This window comes from Camelina sativa, chromosome 1, assembly GCF_030686135.1.
Source record: "Camelina sativa cultivar CO46 ecotype springtype chromosome 1, ASM3068613v1".
NCBI classification, from domain to species: Eukaryota; Viridiplantae; Streptophyta; class Magnoliopsida; order Brassicales; family Brassicaceae; genus Camelina; species Camelina sativa.
This window is the reverse complement of record NC_141880.1, coordinates 896,307-911,324: the sequence shown is the minus strand read 5'-3', so window position 1 is coordinate 911,324 and position 15,018 is coordinate 896,307. Positions and strand designations below refer to the sequence as shown.

Sequence of the window (15,018 nt, the reverse complement as noted above, 5' to 3'; positions counted from 1 at the left end):
CGTTTTTAGAATATTATTATATATATAGTAATTGATTTTCTCATTTTCTTTTATTTTTTTATTGTTGAGTTAATATTAAGATATTTAAGTGTTAAATTACTTTACATAGAAAAAGATTGAACAAGTGATGCCAAACTTACGAACCAAAGACGATACAATGGATTGGACACCAAACTCGGTTATTCTCCATTATATTGCAATTTAACACTCAAATTTCTTTTACTAATTCAACCATGTAAATGTATATTTAACTTGTGTGTAAATTTTGTAATAAATTATTTTTTTAGAATATTATTATATATATAGTAATTGATTTTCTCATTTTGTTTTATTTTTTTATTGTTGAGTTAATATTAAGATATTTAAGTGTTAAATTACTTTACATAGAAAAAGATTGAACAAGTGATGCCAAACTTACGAACCAAAGACGATATACAATGGATTGGACACCAAGCTCGGTTATTCTCCATTATATGCAATTTAACACTCAAATTTCTTTTACCAATCCAACCATGTAAGAGTATATTTAATTTGTGTGTAAATTTTGTAATAATTTATTTTTTTAGAATATTATTATATATATAGTAATTGATTTTCTCATTTTCTTTCATTTTTTTATTGTTGAGTTAATATTAAGATATTTAAGTGTTAAATTACTTTACATAGAAAATATTGAACAAGTGATGCCAAACTTACGAACCAAAGACAATACAATGGATTGGACACCAAGCTCGATTATTCTCCATTATATTGCAATTTAACACTCAAATTTCTTTTACTAATCCAACCATGTAAAAGTATATTTAATTTGTGTGTAAATTTTGTAATAATTTATTTATTTAGAATACTATATCTACAATTGATTTTCTCATTTTATTTTATTTTTTATTGTTGAGTTAATATTAAGATATTAAGTGTTAAATTACTTTACATGGAAAAAGATTAAACAAGTGATGCCAAACTTACGAACCAAAAACGATACAATGGATTGGACACCAAACTCGGTTATTCTTTATTATATTACAGTTTAACACTCAAATTTCTTTTATTAATCCAGCCATGTAAAAGTATATTTAATTTCTGTGTAAATTTTGTAATAATTTATTTATTTAGAATATTATTATATATAATAATTGATTTTCTCATTTTCTTTTATTTTTTGTTTTTGAATTAATATTAAGAGATTTAAGTGTTAAATGTAAGAAAAAGATTGAACAAGTACGAACCAAAGACGATGCATTCCTCCCGAGCCATTCCTTCCGCACATCCAAATAATCCAAATAGACGTAATTTCGATATATTAAAAGAAACAAATCAAAGCTGTGGAAGATGATGACACACCCTAAAAAGCAATTCTTCATTCATTAATCCCTACGGAGTTGCAAATGCATAAACAATTAAACATAGATGCTAAATGTACGTATCACATCATCATTATTTTGTCATTCGATACACATACTCACTCTCATTTTAAGGTGTGTGAATATAATAATGCCAAGAGTCAACACACACACACACACACACAAATTCAGCACATACAATACAATTACATAAAACAGAGAAATCATCGGTAGGTAAGGGAAATGAGTCAAAACTTACCTCAATCAGATAATGGAAACTAAGAAACCAACTCCTTCACTTCATCAGTTTGTTGTATATGCATGCCATGTCACCTACAAAATATATTCGAAATTTTAACAGAAAATAATGTTGGCACTCTGTAAATTTCAAACATGATCTCCACCCGCTTGTTAAACATATGATAATACATAAAGAGAGAACAAGTTCTAAACATATAAAAATCAGCATTGATATAACATATAAGATAGAGAAACCACAAGACGAGAAAAGGAAAACTAATAGATTATACGAGTTACCCTAAAAGCATATCTGGAGCAGAGCACACACACACATGGAGAAACTAAAAATTCATCCATTGATTCTCTAACCATCAGCTTTGAAGTTCATAACAAGAAAAAACCAGCTCTGTTCCGGATTAGAGTATCAATCTGTTGAAGAAGTAGGTCAGTTGTCTTGAAGGTGTTGCCGTGTGGCCGATGATTTCTCTCTGTCCATACAGTATAGATCGTGGCTTGCCATGCTAGTAGAAGGAGTTTCTTTGAAACGCGAGATCCCCTTTAAGTTGTTAAGCTTTGAAGCGTTGAGGAACATGATCGGAGTGGGGTGAATGAACATCGGCGAGCGGTGATGTTCCATAGCGTCCATCTAAATTCACACTCAAACAGAAGATGATCTCTACTCTGTGCTACATTGGCACACAAGACGAGACGAGCTCAAGAAAAAAGAAGAGAGTTTAGGGAAGAATACAAGAGACCCTACAGAGAATGCGAGAGGCGGATAGCTTTTCTCTACCGAAGCTTCGTCGATCGCCGGAGGGTTTTTAGAACGGAACGGAACACAAGTAAATAAAGAGAGGAGTGTGTTAGATAATGGGAAAATTGGAAATTGTTTTCTTCTTTTGGAAATTATTCTTAAATTTACAAAATATTACCGTTAAAATACTATAATGATACTTCCCTTACCGTTTTTAAAAAGTTACCGTTATAATTGTTGTTGTTACTTAATTACAGAGGAGAACCAAGTTAAATGGGGGAAACGAGGGGCAAATAAGTCATTTCTGTACCCGATTAAACCAACTATCACCGGATCTTATTAAACCAACACAAATCGATATTTCCCTAGAGAGAAAGCCCATTGAAAGGCTACAATGGCCCATCAATCTCTAAGAAAAAGGCCTAATTAAGCTACACTGTTGCAGATTAAAAATTAATTCGTCAATTTTTCATTTTCTAGAAGCAAAAAAATTCATAAACATTTTTCCATAACCCAAAACATTATGATAATAAGAAAATTGGTCAGCTACTTGTATTTATATTTATACTGTTTTAAGTGCTTTCTAAATTAAACTGAAAAAAAAAATTACAAAATTATCAAAAGAGTCGAGAAAACTTTTTTCTTTTTAAGGAACTCTTATACAAAATTAGAGAAAAACAAAAAAATTGAAAAAGATTTCTCTCCCAAACGGAAACCGGTTTAAGATCGAGTGAGCAAAGTCGAAATATGAGCCGCCGAGAGCGTCTGGGCTCTTAGAGGCGGTCTGCTACCGGAGAGTCGCGGCGGCCTATCGAGGAAAACGTCGTGACCACTTAGATTACGCTCCGATGCGCCGCCGCATCCGGATAATCTACGACAGTGAGGGCTCTCCCGTCGCTGCTTCAGCTTTGCGTTGAATGGATTCTCCGGCTTGGCGAGATCTTCCACGCTCAACGCTTCTGCTAACGATGTGAAAGACTGTGATTTACCTTTGTAATGTTTCGATAATCCTCTCCTGTTTATGAAATTTTTCCGTTTTGGGGGTTAAGAACTTAAGATTTACAAAATATTCGTAGCAAAATTTTTTTAAAAAAATTATTTATCTAAAGGCCCCAGAAATGAAGTATTTCCGTGTTATACTCCTAAACTATAAGATTGTTAAGAAAACACCCCAACTATTGGGGTTTGTTCTGATAAGATTTAAAATCAGGGGTTATAAACGGAACATTCTGATTCTAATTTACCTTGAAGAAGAAGAAGAAGTTCGACGGTCCGAATCATCAGGAGAGTTTGGAAAAGAAGACGGAGAGTTAACACCTTCATCTGCGTCCACGTCTGCGTCTCTGACTAAGTTTCCGCGTCTCCGTTCTTCTCCCAACATAAGAGACTCCATCTGTTCTTGATAGTGCATTTTTTCTTTTAAGCCGCTCCTAATTTAGTACTAAAGAGTTGAGAATAGAAACAGTAGCGTTTGCTTTATATATATTTTTAATCAATGTGTTTATATAGTCGGCCCGTACTTAAAAATTCATTAACCTAATGAATCATTCGAATTTAAAACATTATCTAATGAGTTCGGTCTCTCAAATAACTTGTCACGCCCATGAACATGGGTTCTGGTTTTGCGGTGTTTTATAATAATAAGATGTCAGAGATAAGATATTTTGGGAATGATTGAACTCTGTGATGACATGTGGAAAGAGCGAAGAAATGGACGGAGATTAGATACATGTTACGTGGTGGGTGGAAACAGATGGCACGAACGACGATGTCATCGAGAATCTCTGTGTAACGAATCTAACCGATACGTGTCGAACTATGTTGAACAGATTCAAAGACTTTTTAGTGCCATGACTGATAAATGAACTTCAATTTTATGGACCGTTTTTAGCACATGATCGCTTCTTAAAGAACATTATCTTGGGAGGATTCGAGGAATCTATACGTTTTCTTCACCGAAGAACAAGTAGAATGTTTTCCTCTACTGTGCTTATTTTGCCTTTTTCCAGCGTAAAAGAAAGGTTAACTAGTTTTTCTACTGCTTTTATTCTAACTGGTAAATGATAGAGTCAGAATCAGCTGTTCTCTACTCTAATTATATTCCTCTAATCTGGCTACGAATATTGCTTATTTCACTGACGGAGTCTATAGATGCTAAGTAAAGTATTATGTTTCTGTTCCAAAAACCACCCGAAACTATAATTTATAATCAAAATCACCTTCGCTAGTCATAAACATATAAACACAAGATGAATACGTCAACAGTCATTTCATCAGAAAAGGCTTTAATCAAATAACTCAACTCAGTGTTTAAACTGACGAAAAAAACTATTCCTAAATTATGCATCAGTAGTCAGGCCAAGTATGGCTCTGTATAGAGTTCCTCCCGCTAAGATATTCCACATGAATCTCAATGTCTAATTCGAGTCAATATATTCAAAAAGTTTCGCCAAAGTTCAAACATTTTAAAAGGTAACTAAGAGAAATCGAATAACTGAAAGCCAAAGAAAAAAGAATGAAGTCTTTCATAGCAAGGTCAATATGGGGAAGTAAGTACATGATCATATTTTAAGAGGTACTACTTGACTTATTTATCCTACATTATCTATTAGCCACTTATGAATTACCCTACTCTTAAACTGAATCGTCTAGATACTGAAGGATGAGTGATTACTCTAGTCTACAATGTCCATTGTTTGGTATTGGTCAATCAAGGGTTCATGATCGGTTCTTGTGCCTAGCAAAGCATATCAAAAGCACATACGACTACAATACTACTCAGACTTCAGATGCATCATTCATGACATTTGTATTTAATAGTTGAATATGCATATATTAGAAACCTGACACTAAACAATACTAAACAAAAGGGTTCCCTAATCACTCCAATTCACAGAATGCTTAACAGAAATCACAGTGTAAAGCCATAGAATGTATTCACTAAAACCATCAATCATGTGTGTGTTCATCAATGCATATCCTGAAGAGAAGATTATAGTCAATCAAAATTCAAAATTCAACAAGAACAATCTCAATCTGGTAACAAATAAGAATCCAAGCATAGAAAAGTAGGATAACTCTTTCAATCTCCGGAAGTCAAAAACGTTGAAACAGAGAAAAAAAGAAAAGAAAAGGCATTACACTAATTGGACTTGAGACGAGAGGAGAAAGAGCCGATCAATCCTTGTTCTTGAGCCTCTCGATCCTCTGGTTAAGATGCTCAATCCTGACAACCAAATTGGTGACTGAGTAGAGGATCCAGTAGAAGACAAGAGCAGCCGCGATGAGAAGCGCGTTTCGCTGGGATTTCATCATAGATTTCTGGTGACGAAGATGCTCCGACGGTGTGCAGGAATCGCCGTCGCACGAAGGCATAGTCTCGTACTTCCAGTAGATGTCCATCAAGAGAAAGAGACAGAACGGAACTATGGAGAGAAACGGTTTAAGGAGATTACGCGTGACGGCGACTAATCCCTTGCGGAGTCCGTCGAGCCCTGGCATCGTCAATAGCACCACCATGATCGCTTCAGCCGCCGCTGCGTAACCTAAAACAACCCATTCAAGCGCCATTATCACCGGATCAAGCTAGATCTGAAGTCTGTCTCTTCTTCGCACCTAACCTTGATGAAATTTCTATTTTTCCGATCTTTTTTTTTTTTTCCTTCTCGTGTGGGATTTTGGAAGAGAAGATGTGAGAGTAAAGAAACGTGAATACACGTGGGCGGTCAACGCGTGTCGCACGTCGGTTAGAGAAGATTTTTGAATGGGCTTATGCGTTTACCTAAACTCGGCCCAAATAGTTACAAAAGTAAATAGGCTTTAGATTCACACACCCTGTCCATTTGTCAAGTAACGGCGTCAGAGAAAAAAATACAAAATGAAACGGCAACGTTTGGTAGGTGAGACACGTGGATCAGATTGTGTTTTGTCTCCTAATCACATCACTTTCAAAGCAGATACATAAATGGATATATATAAGCACACATTAAACAGAGTTATATATATAAACTCATCACACATACTACTGACCTACAAATAAAGAAGCAAAATCTTACGGTAGAAACAAATTCTAACCTCCGACGAGAAGGAAAAAAAAAAACAGAGTTTGTATGGCAACCAGATCGAAGAGCTTTAAGTTGATCACCACCGGATTAAGGAAGCACCTCGTCAACACACGCGCTTCCACACGCGCCACCGCCTCTGCTCTCTTCCCTTCACGGTATCAAAAACACTCTCTTTCTCTTTTCTGGTTATTTTTTCTTCTTCCAAATTATTTCATGTGTTCTTTGAACCTACGTAACAAAAATAAAAGAAAATACATTGATTACAACTACATTTTAATGTGGAAATACAAGGGAATTAATTCCCATGAAATGGACGGTAGTAGTATACAGTAACATCATCTTGATTATATATGATGAGAAACTGATATGAACATATTAGAGGTTTGTGGACTGTAGTGTTTGGTTGTTTCTCAGTGTGTTACTAGTTTGGTCAAACAATCTTTAGTTTTCCACTTTCTTGAATTCAAGAGATGATTCCCAGATCTGGAAAGTTCAGATAACAGACTTCTTTTAGGTACTAGGGATCCAGATTAGTTTATGCATTTTATATTTTCAATATCATACATTTGCTCTCTTTTTTTTTTTTTTTTTTTTTTTTTTTGTGTGTTCGTATCTCTATATGCTTAATATAAACGCAATGGATCTGAAAAAGCACCCTGTCATATTTGAACAAGTGTATAAGTTTTGAGTCTTAAAAGTCTTTTTCTCTCCAAGAAATCATTTTACCATATCTTAAAATATTAATACATTTTCTTGAAAATAATTATATTCGTACGAAAAGCATAAGCAATATGTACCACTGTACCATTCTACTACCAAAAAAAATGGCATATGCCATTAAGCGTAAGTGGATAATACCAAAACAAATCTAGTTCCGGATTTGACACGTGTCGGTATTTGTAATTTACATCAACACCCTTGAAGAATATTAAATTCCTTTTCTTTACTCGCAGTTTTAAGTAGCTGGGGGTCAAACTCAAAACTGTAACCAAAACTAATGAATTTACATCTTTAATTACAAACCACATTTAGTTTCTTCTTTGCTGTAACTCCATCTTTTTTTAAAGACGTTATTTTCATCTAAATATGATATCAGTACGTAGACGTGGCCTGGCTGATCTTCTCATATCGTTAAATTAAGATAAGAATTGGACCGACAACTTTGAAGATATAGAAATATTGATGGGGGCTGACTATGACATATTTTGACATTACTTGATTTTTATATCAATTTTATAGTGAAAAGGCGTTTAAGGGGTTACCTTTTATGAAAATCAAAACTTTCCATCTTAAATAATAGTATACAATGACCGGATAAATAAAAAATCTATACAAAGAGTGACTACTGTACGAAATCATTATTTTTTTGGGTGGTTGTGGCCCTGTGGGTATTTTCTGTGGTGGCAACGTCTCACCTACCAATCAACAATCTCCCACCCAACCGGAATTTTGTTTTTATTTTCCTTGATATCGCGCATTGATCTGATTAAATTATTTTGCGTACATTACATGCGACAAAAGGTGAGATAAATAAATAAAAGTCATCTAATTTTTTTTTTTTTCTTTCTTTTCTTCTCAATAGTCGGAGTGGTCATTCCTCGGCGTATGATAAGAACGCGGAGGATGAACTGCATGCAACTGCAGTACCTGACGAAGTCATAAAGCCAGATTCCGATAAATATTGGTCTCCTCATCCCCAAACAGGAGTTTTCGGCCCCTCCACTACTGAGCACACCCCCGCTGCTGAAGGTGCACGCCAGGACTCTGCGGTGCTGGAGGAGACTGCTTGGTTTCGCCCCACAAGTCTCGAGGACTCGGACAAGACTCACCATGTTTGAGTCTCCCACTCTCTCTTTCTCCCTGCTTTTTACTGGTGTAATGTTGTTGTAATAAGGTTCTTTCGAAGTAGACAATCTGCCAAGCCATATAGTGTCCTAAAATAACTGTTATGTTCTGCTGCTATGTCTATGTTGATGGGTGTTAACAATAAAGATTCAAACCAATCAAAAATGACGTTTGGTTTTTAATTTGGTGCGGTTAATCAAAGCCATGATGAGGGATGATCCCACGACAGATAAAAAGACATCATCTGCAAATCGAATCTCCCAAGAACAAAATCAATTATATCTGTAATTTGATTAACCAGCGAAAGAGTCATAAATCAAATGAAACGAAAAAAAGCTCTCTAAGACTAGTAAACTAAAAGCTGAAGCTAAATCAAAGATACATAAAGCTTTCTAAAGAGAGAAAAATAAAATATATACAAAACGTACCAGTGGTGGTATATTGTTCTACTTCTTCACCGATCTGTACCAATAAATAACCAGAGCCTCTCTAAGTAAACTGTTCTCCCTACGACTATTTTTCCCTCAGAATCATCACATAATAAAAGCCTGATGGTTGCTCAAAAAGATCCATCACCCCAGAAATTGTAATGCCCTAAACGTGAGACTCGGAATTGTTATATGTTTGGTACCTGTAAATCTCGTTTTCACTTGAGTAGAGCTCTTTGTTATTGATCTCTTCTTCTCTCGTTAAAGGATTTCGCAGTTGGCTTTGAAGGCGGTCTATTTATCTTCTCAAGTAATCTGCTAAATACTAGCTTGACCGGTATGCAGGCCACAGTTGGTGGTCCCGGTAATACCCGTCTGTTAGAGAGCTCGTGTGTCCGGTCTCGCAACACCTTCATCCCATTGTGCCCTTGTTCGCTGCTGAATGATGATAGTGCCCTTGTCTTTTGACTAGCAGTAGCATTTGTGTTCTTCAGCAACTTCTTTTGCTGCTGCTGCTGCTGCTTTCTCTCTGCAGGTGGTCGTGGAATTCGCAGTGAACTGTTTCTCCTCACCGAGTTACCATCATTACTAAAACTTCCCAGACCGAGTTTCTTAACATGCGGTTTTCTTCCCTGATCGGCCGGAGAATGATCATAGTTTGCTTCATCATCCGCTTCGAGGGAAGATGAGAATGGCTGCAGCCGAGGAACCCGGGAATTACTCCTTCTTGCAGTCTTCTAAGCAGAGGGTAGAAGAAAGCTTTTGTCCGGGTAAGTTGTTTCATTACCAAAATAGTCAATTGTCTGAATATATGACTCGGAGGAACCATCTGCTAAGACTTCGATTTCGACTGGATGCCCAATAATTGCTCTGCCATTTAGCTTACTCATAAGTGAGACAATTGGGACAGGCCCTTTCTGATAGCTTCCTCGCACTTCTAAATCCACATCCATCAATGAAGAACGCAATTTTCTGCCAAAGTGTCTTTGAGAAGCATCAAACTCCTGACCTAAACCTTCAAGTTTTTCTTCTCCTCGCTTACTCATACCAATCCGGCCTTCCCAAGGATCATCATCCCAGCCCAGCAAGTCATGGCTGTAGATGCTCTTACATCTAGATGAAACCACAGATGAGAACTGATAATTATCACCTGGTCCAATCATTCTGTCCCCGAACTGCCTTTCGTTGGGATCAGTGTCATCAGTACCATCGCTCATATCATTTGTCCCATTAAAATCTAACCCATAACCCATAGGCTTTTGCCCAAATGCTCTTCTCTTATATTCACAATATCTTCCATCTTCCATACGATTACGGTGCATTTCTCTCTTACGTGCAGACCTTCTTGGAAGATTGCGCAAGTTTCTTTTGCCCTTGAGCTGCCACTTGGAAACCGTGCTAGCATCATTATCAGGATTGTGGGAATAAAGGTAGGAAGAGTCGCCAGAAATGGATGACTCATAATGATCTTCCTCACTGCTGGTGCTTTCATCTTCTTCTGACATATGTCTACTAAAAGTATTGCGTCGCTCTGAATGACGCCCAGCTCCTGGAAAGAGAAGATTTCAAACAATAGTTAGGGCATAACTAACACCTATACGACACAGAAAATTGTGGTCTACGTAACCAAACAGGTTAATAGGTTTTACAGTTCAGAGGCTTGACACAAATTCTAGTCAAAGTAACTTCAGAAATGATTGCCGGCTTGCCACAATTGAAAGCCAATTTTCGCAAAAGTAGAACACATTTATATTGATAAGAAACAAGATTTTAGCCGTCCAAAAATACTCCACCTGACGGCAAGGGAATGTCATCATCAGTATCCTCCTCCATATCAGAAGTATCAGTCTCAGATTCAGAATAATCAGATTCCATATCTTCCAAAAATTCAGGAGGGTCATAATCTGAATAACGAGAATCACCACGGGCAAAGGAGGAATGCATTGCCTCCCTATGGCTTCGCAAACTCTGATGCAGGTCTGAAACATCGTTAGTATCATTGGGTGTAAACATATATTTAGGCCTTTTAGCCTCTGCCTTACTCCTTGTGTTCTCCTTTCCTGAAAGGGAGCCAAAATTTTCAAATGAATTTTATGTCAAAAAAGGGCCAGAAGCCTTAAGTATCCAACCATCTTGGAATTAAAACTTGGAAGTTTTCAAATTCATCTCACCGAGGGAATAAGTGGGCCTCTCCATGCTAAAATCTCCACTCGAAGAAGCTGAAGAGTTGCTTCTGGCAAGATACTTTAAGGAAGTATCAGGACCATTGGAACGTGAAATCTTTCGCTTTGAAGAGGCGGTTCTAAGTCCAAAGTCCTGCAAGCCTCTCATGCGAGGTACAGCCTCATCCTCACAACTTGGTTGTTCTTCCTCTTTATCTCTCAGCAAATGCGTAGCATCACCAACCCCTAGATAATCTGAGGATTCTCTTGTTCCATTAGAGATATCATGAAACCTAACTATAGCCATTCTTTCCCTGTTTGTATCAGGAGAGTGATCTCTAGCCTTGTAGGGAACTAATTTCCCTTCTTTTTTCAGCAAGTCCTTTTCAAGTTCAAGGGCATGGAGAATGGCATCTTCTCTACGAGCATACTTCTCCCTCTTTCTTATAGTCAATGCTTGCGAAGATTCTACCCTTTCAATGCATTCATCAAAATCACCACACCGAAATGGCTTGACCCGCTTGGATTTCTCTAAATTGTACCAATCCCTAACCACATATTAAAAAGATTGAAACAAAACTGCTTTCAGTAACTAATCCAAGTCCAAAAGAAAGTTCACACAGACAGAAGAAAAAAGAAGAGACTTACACACTTGCATCCTCTCTCCCGAGGAGCTTCACTGGAGTACCAGATCGTGGCGAGGTGATATGCGTAGAGTCAAGATCTTCTTGACCAAGTATCTTCCCAGGCCACCACGAACCGTTCCTCCTCCTAACCCACACAATAGAACCCACCGTCCAATCCGGAGAACCTGATCCTGGGCTTCCCATTCTTCTCTTTACACTCAAGATCACACTATTTTCTCTCTTATCTTATTCGTCACTACCACAAAAAAAGGCCTCAAAAGTCTACCATTCTCTCAGAAAAAAAAACTTATACGGCGGTGTGTATTGATCTACCTGAAAAAATCAGCTTAGCCGCCGGTAATACAGAGGAATCCCGGCGGATCCAAAACCACAACTGAAACAAACGGAAGGGAAGAAAGTGAAGACGGCGAGGACTAAGCTTTCCATTCAGATTTGGAAAATTCCCATTAACCCTACGCTCTCTCTCTCTCTCTCTCTCTCTCTCTTTACGCAGGTTAGGTTAAAACCTTTCCCTCGCAGCTTTTTTTTTTCCACCGCCCGTCTATAATAAACTATGTAAGCGAGTGGCTCTGTCTCTCTCTCTCTCTCTCTCTCTCTCTTTTACTCTCTGAAACCTCTCTCTGTATATCTCTCTCTCGCTCCTCCGTCTCTCTTTCGCCTTCTCTTTCAATCTCTCTCCTCCGGATGGTGAATGCTAGCTTCGCAGTTCTTTCAATTTTACACGCGCTCCCCTAAAAGCGCGTGCTTTTTACGTTACCGAATCAAAGGCCCATCCACTAATCCAAACTATGGGCTTTTTAATCTTAGGCCCAGTATAATATCATGTTGGGTTTTTTTAAGATAATTTTCAAAATTCAAAATTCACGCTGCAACGGTCACATCTGCTCGGGGGGGGGGGGGGAGTTAGGGTTTTTGTGTTCGCCTAAATGGTATATAAATATCCTTCGTCTTCGGATCTTCAGTCTCATCATATCAAGCAGAAACGTCAAGCAGCCGTCATTTTCCTCAACCCAAATCAAAGTTTTTTTTCTCTCATTTTCTCAAGATCGTCGCCATGGATTTCGACAGTCTTCCGAGAAGAGATCTACAGTTCTTCTGTAAAAGGAACAAAATCCCAGCCAATATGACCAATGTCGCCATGGCCGATGCTCTCAAATCTCTTGAGATTGTAAGTCTTTTTATTTTTGCCTTCTCCTTTCTTTAGATTTTGTGTCTGTAGTCTTCGCATCTTGCTTGTAAGTCTTAAGTAATATTGTTGCAATCGATTTGAGATCCACAACTTTGCTTACTGAAAATTGAGAAATTTAGGGCGGTTACTAGAGTATTTGATGATAGTTCACGACTGACGAGTATGAAATCCTCGAAGTGGTTTCAGATGATGCTTGATTTCATTGAGATCGTATTTTTAAGATCTGGTTAATCAAACAAGATTAAGAATGCCTTATTGCTCGTAGATTTGCCTTTAATTTCATCAAGCTATGTGTAAATCTGCGAAATCAAGTTTCAAGTCTTTACATATTTGATCTTTAACATTTGTTGATGGTTTTGCAATTGTAACATTAGCTTTGCTTTTGATTTGATAGGTTGAAGGTATTGATGACTTCATGAATCAGTCTCCAACCAGCGTAGCTCGAACTGCTGCTAGAACTACTCGGAAAAAGGCCACCAAAGATGATACTCAGTCATCAGATTTGGTCACCCGTTCTTGTTATGTGGGTAAGTCCCTCGCTGGAGAAATGGAGCAAGAGAACAGAGACACGAATATGCTCCTACATCCATCAGTACCTCAAGGCCGTAGAAGAGCAGCAGCGACCTCGGTTGCTGTAAAGTTAGACGTCACCGATGCCATCCCTGAGGTCAACGTGAGCAAAACTCCAGCGGCGAGAAGCACGAGAAGGGCTCAGGCAGCTGCATCTTGTAAGAAGGATGAGTCGGTTCAGAGGGTGTACAGCACCAGAAGGTCTGTCAGATTGCTTGAAGAATCTATGGCTGACCTGAGTTTGAAATCCGTAAATGTACCTGCAAAGAAGCACGAAGATGCTGAAAGAGAAGATTCTCCAGCAGGTATGCGATGCCTCGTTATTAAAACAGATTATTTCCATGTTCTTGTAATTTGGATGAGTTAGTAATCAAGTTTGGTTGAAAATTGCAGGTTCCAAATTCCAGGCAAAATCAGATGAAAACTCAGAGAAAGTAAAGGTGGCTGAAGAAATTGTGTCAGTGAGAGATTTGAATGATTCAATGGAGAAGGAATGGGATGGTTCAAAGAATGATTCAGATCTTGACATATTATATGGTGATCTTGGTGATATCACTTTCTTTGATGCGTCCACTAGTAAGGAACAGATGAATGGAACAGGTATACGCACTCGCATACCCATCAATGTTGTTCGCTTCATTATTTTCTTGTTTGAATTGCATTTCTTAATTTTCATGGGGGCTTTCTTTGCAGGTTCCAACACGGTTTCAGCTTCAGACAGTTTTGTTCTAGTCCAAGAACAAGAAACATCGCAGGAGGATGACTTTGTTGTCGTAGACCATGCTGCTTCTACTACCACCGCAAACACTCTGGCCTGCAACAAAGATTCAGAGTCTCAACAAATGAAGATTGATTCTGAGTCTGAGTCTGATTCAGATGAAACAGAATATGAAGCTGATCCGGAGGAGGATGATGCTGATGCTGTTGCTGTTGACACAAACCAAGAGGCATTCGAGTCTAAAGTCTCTGCTAGTGATAATGCTAGTATGGTAAACTCGGTCACAACAGTTCTGATAGCTGATGAATCAAAAGAAGTCGATGAGATAGCTTCTGAGGAGGAACTTGAAGTAGACAGCGATGAATGGTCCGAATATGAGATAGACGAGGTCGAGTTGGAAGAAAACAGTTGCGGATCTGAGGAATCGATTGACATTGAATCAGAAGAGGCTCCTCTATCAGATAAGAAGACTCCAGCTTCTTCTTCTTCTTCGTCGACTCTTGCTGCTGGTAATGAGACAAAAACTCCGTTGTCTCCACCTGAAGCAGAATCAATCGTAGAAAGCAACAAGAAGAACAAGGAGGATGCTGTGGAGATGGATCTTAGCATCAATGGAGAGGGAGAAGCAGAGGCCGAGGCTAAGAAGAAGAATAAGAAAAAGAATAAGAAAAAGACAATTGATGAAGAGAGCTTCAAAGACGTAAGCGTGAGGCAACTAATAAAGATGGTCAAAGAACTTGGTATTAAGAGTCAGCAACAACAACACAAGGGCGCTGAGTAAAGAAGACAAAAAACTATTTTCGCCTCTTTTTGAAATCATTTCCTTTCTCTCTTGGAAAGATATTTTGATGTTTCTTTTGTTTCCTTCTGCTGTGTTTTTCTTCCTTTTAAGAAAAATCCAAACATCTTTTCTAAAGAATTCTATTACTTTTAATCTCATTCGTAATTTCTTTACGGCTTTGCAATAATCTCTCCATTCATTTAGCTGTATGTTCTTAATTTATCGAAGTTAAGAGCCAAAGCTCAACACTCAACAGAGGATGACAGAGACGCAAAAAGAT

The 15,018-nt window shown here is 37.8% G+C and overlaps 5 protein-coding genes across 6 annotated transcripts; 2 read left to right on the top strand and 3 right to left on the bottom strand.

Moving 5' to 3' along the window:
* Window positions 1-2,861: 2,861 nt before the first annotated feature.
* On the bottom strand, window positions 2,862-5,184 carry LOC104783659 (protein OXIDATIVE STRESS 3 LIKE 3). The gene is made up of 2 exons (XM_010508805.3): window positions 3,579-5,184; window positions 2,862-3,349 (listed from the first exon to the last, which is right to left on the bottom strand). The coding sequence occupies exons 1-2, from the start codon at window positions 3,743-3,745 to the stop codon at window positions 3,055-3,057; spliced, it is 462 nt and encodes a 153-aa protein (XP_010507107.1). The 5' UTR covers window positions 3,746-5,184; the 3' UTR covers window positions 2,862-3,054.
* A 131-nt stretch (window positions 5,185-5,315) lies between these two features.
* Window positions 5,316-6,317, bottom strand: LOC104783592 (uncharacterized). The gene has a single exon (XM_010508746.3). The coding sequence runs from the start codon at window positions 5,902-5,904 to the stop codon at window positions 5,512-5,514; it is 393 nt and encodes a 130-aa protein (XP_010507048.1). The 5' UTR covers window positions 5,905-6,317; the 3' UTR covers window positions 5,316-5,511.
* A 98-nt stretch (window positions 6,318-6,415) lies between these two features.
* LOC104783339 (late embryogenesis abundant protein At5g17165) lies at window positions 6,416-8,425 on the top strand. Its single transcript, XM_010508524.3, has 2 exons — window positions 6,416-6,553; window positions 7,981-8,425. The coding sequence occupies exons 1-2, from the start codon at window positions 6,444-6,446 to the stop codon at window positions 8,234-8,236; spliced, it is 366 nt and encodes a 121-aa protein (XP_010506826.2). The 5' UTR covers window positions 6,416-6,443; the 3' UTR covers window positions 8,237-8,425.
* A 76-nt stretch (window positions 8,426-8,501) lies between these two features.
* On the bottom strand, window positions 8,502-12,203 carry LOC104783428 (uncharacterized). Of its 2 annotated transcripts, XR_015598087.1 has the most exons (5): window positions 11,482-11,663; window positions 10,843-11,381; window positions 10,465-10,731; window positions 8,875-10,220; window positions 8,502-8,705 (listed from the first exon to the last, which is right to left on the bottom strand). XR_015598087.1 is itself a non-coding variant. In XM_010508606.3 (4 exons), exons 1-4 carry the CDS (start codon window positions 11,661-11,663, stop codon window positions 9,409-9,411), a joined length of 1,800 nt encoding a protein of 599 aa, XP_010506908.2. In that variant the 5' UTR covers window positions 11,664-12,203; the 3' UTR covers window positions 8,502-9,408. The 2 variants fall into 2 exon arrangements, 1 of the variants encoding a protein (XP_010506908.2); XM_010508606.3 differs by having other exon boundaries at window positions 8,502-10,220; window positions 11,482-12,203.
* On the top strand, window positions 12,197-14,891 carry LOC104783246 (uncharacterized). Its single transcript, XM_010508409.3, has 4 exons — window positions 12,197-12,648; window positions 13,064-13,544; window positions 13,633-13,839; window positions 13,933-14,891. The coding sequence occupies exons 1-4, from the start codon at window positions 12,535-12,537 to the stop codon at window positions 14,736-14,738; spliced, it is 1,608 nt and encodes a 535-aa protein (XP_010506711.1). The 5' UTR covers window positions 12,197-12,534; the 3' UTR covers window positions 14,739-14,891.
* Window positions 14,892-15,018: the final 127 nt, after the last annotated feature.

Excerpts from the sequence above, each read along its gene's own strand:
- LOC104783428 (XM_010508606.3), bottom strand. The coding sequence starts at position 11,663 with ATGGGAAGCCCAGGATCAGGTTCTCCGGATTGGACGGTGGGTTCTATT. Across the intron at positions 10,732-10,842 it reads GAGGCCCACTTATTCCCTCG|GAAAGGAGAACACAAGGAGT; the intron begins GTGAGATGAATT and ends GCTCCCTTTCAG. Across the intron at positions 10,221-10,464 it reads TGACATTCCCTTGCCGTCAG|GAGCTGGGCGTCATTCAGAG; the intron begins GTGGAGTATTTT and ends TTCTCTTTCCAG.
- LOC104783339 (XM_010508524.3), top strand. The coding sequence starts at position 6,444 with ATGGCAACCAGATCGAAGAGCTTTAAGTTGATCACCACCGGATTAAGG. Across the intron at positions 6,554-7,980 it reads TCTGCTCTCTTCCCTTCACG|TCGGAGTGGTCATTCCTCGG; the intron begins GTATCAAAAACA and ends TCTTCTCAATAG.
- LOC104783246 (XM_010508409.3), top strand. The coding sequence starts at position 12,535 with ATGGATTTCGACAGTCTTCCGAGAAGAGATCTACAGTTCTTCTGTAAA. Across the intron at positions 13,545-13,632 it reads AAGAGAAGATTCTCCAGCAG|GTTCCAAATTCCAGGCAAAA; the intron begins GTATGCGATGCC and ends TGAAAATTGCAG. Across the intron at positions 13,840-13,932 it reads GGAACAGATGAATGGAACAG|GTTCCAACACGGTTTCAGCT; the intron begins GTATACGCACTC and ends CTTTCTTTGCAG.
- LOC104783659 (XM_010508805.3), bottom strand. The coding sequence starts at position 3,745 with ATGCACTATCAAGAACAGATGGAGTCTCTTATGTTGGGAGAAGAACGG. Across the intron at positions 3,350-3,578 it reads ACTTCTTCTTCTTCTTCAAG|GAGAGGATTATCGAAACATT; the intron begins GTAAATTAGAAT and ends TTTCATAAACAG.
- LOC104783592 (XM_010508746.3), bottom strand. The coding sequence starts at position 5,904 with ATGGCGCTTGAATGGGTTGTTTTAGGTTACGCAGCGGCGGCTGAAGCG.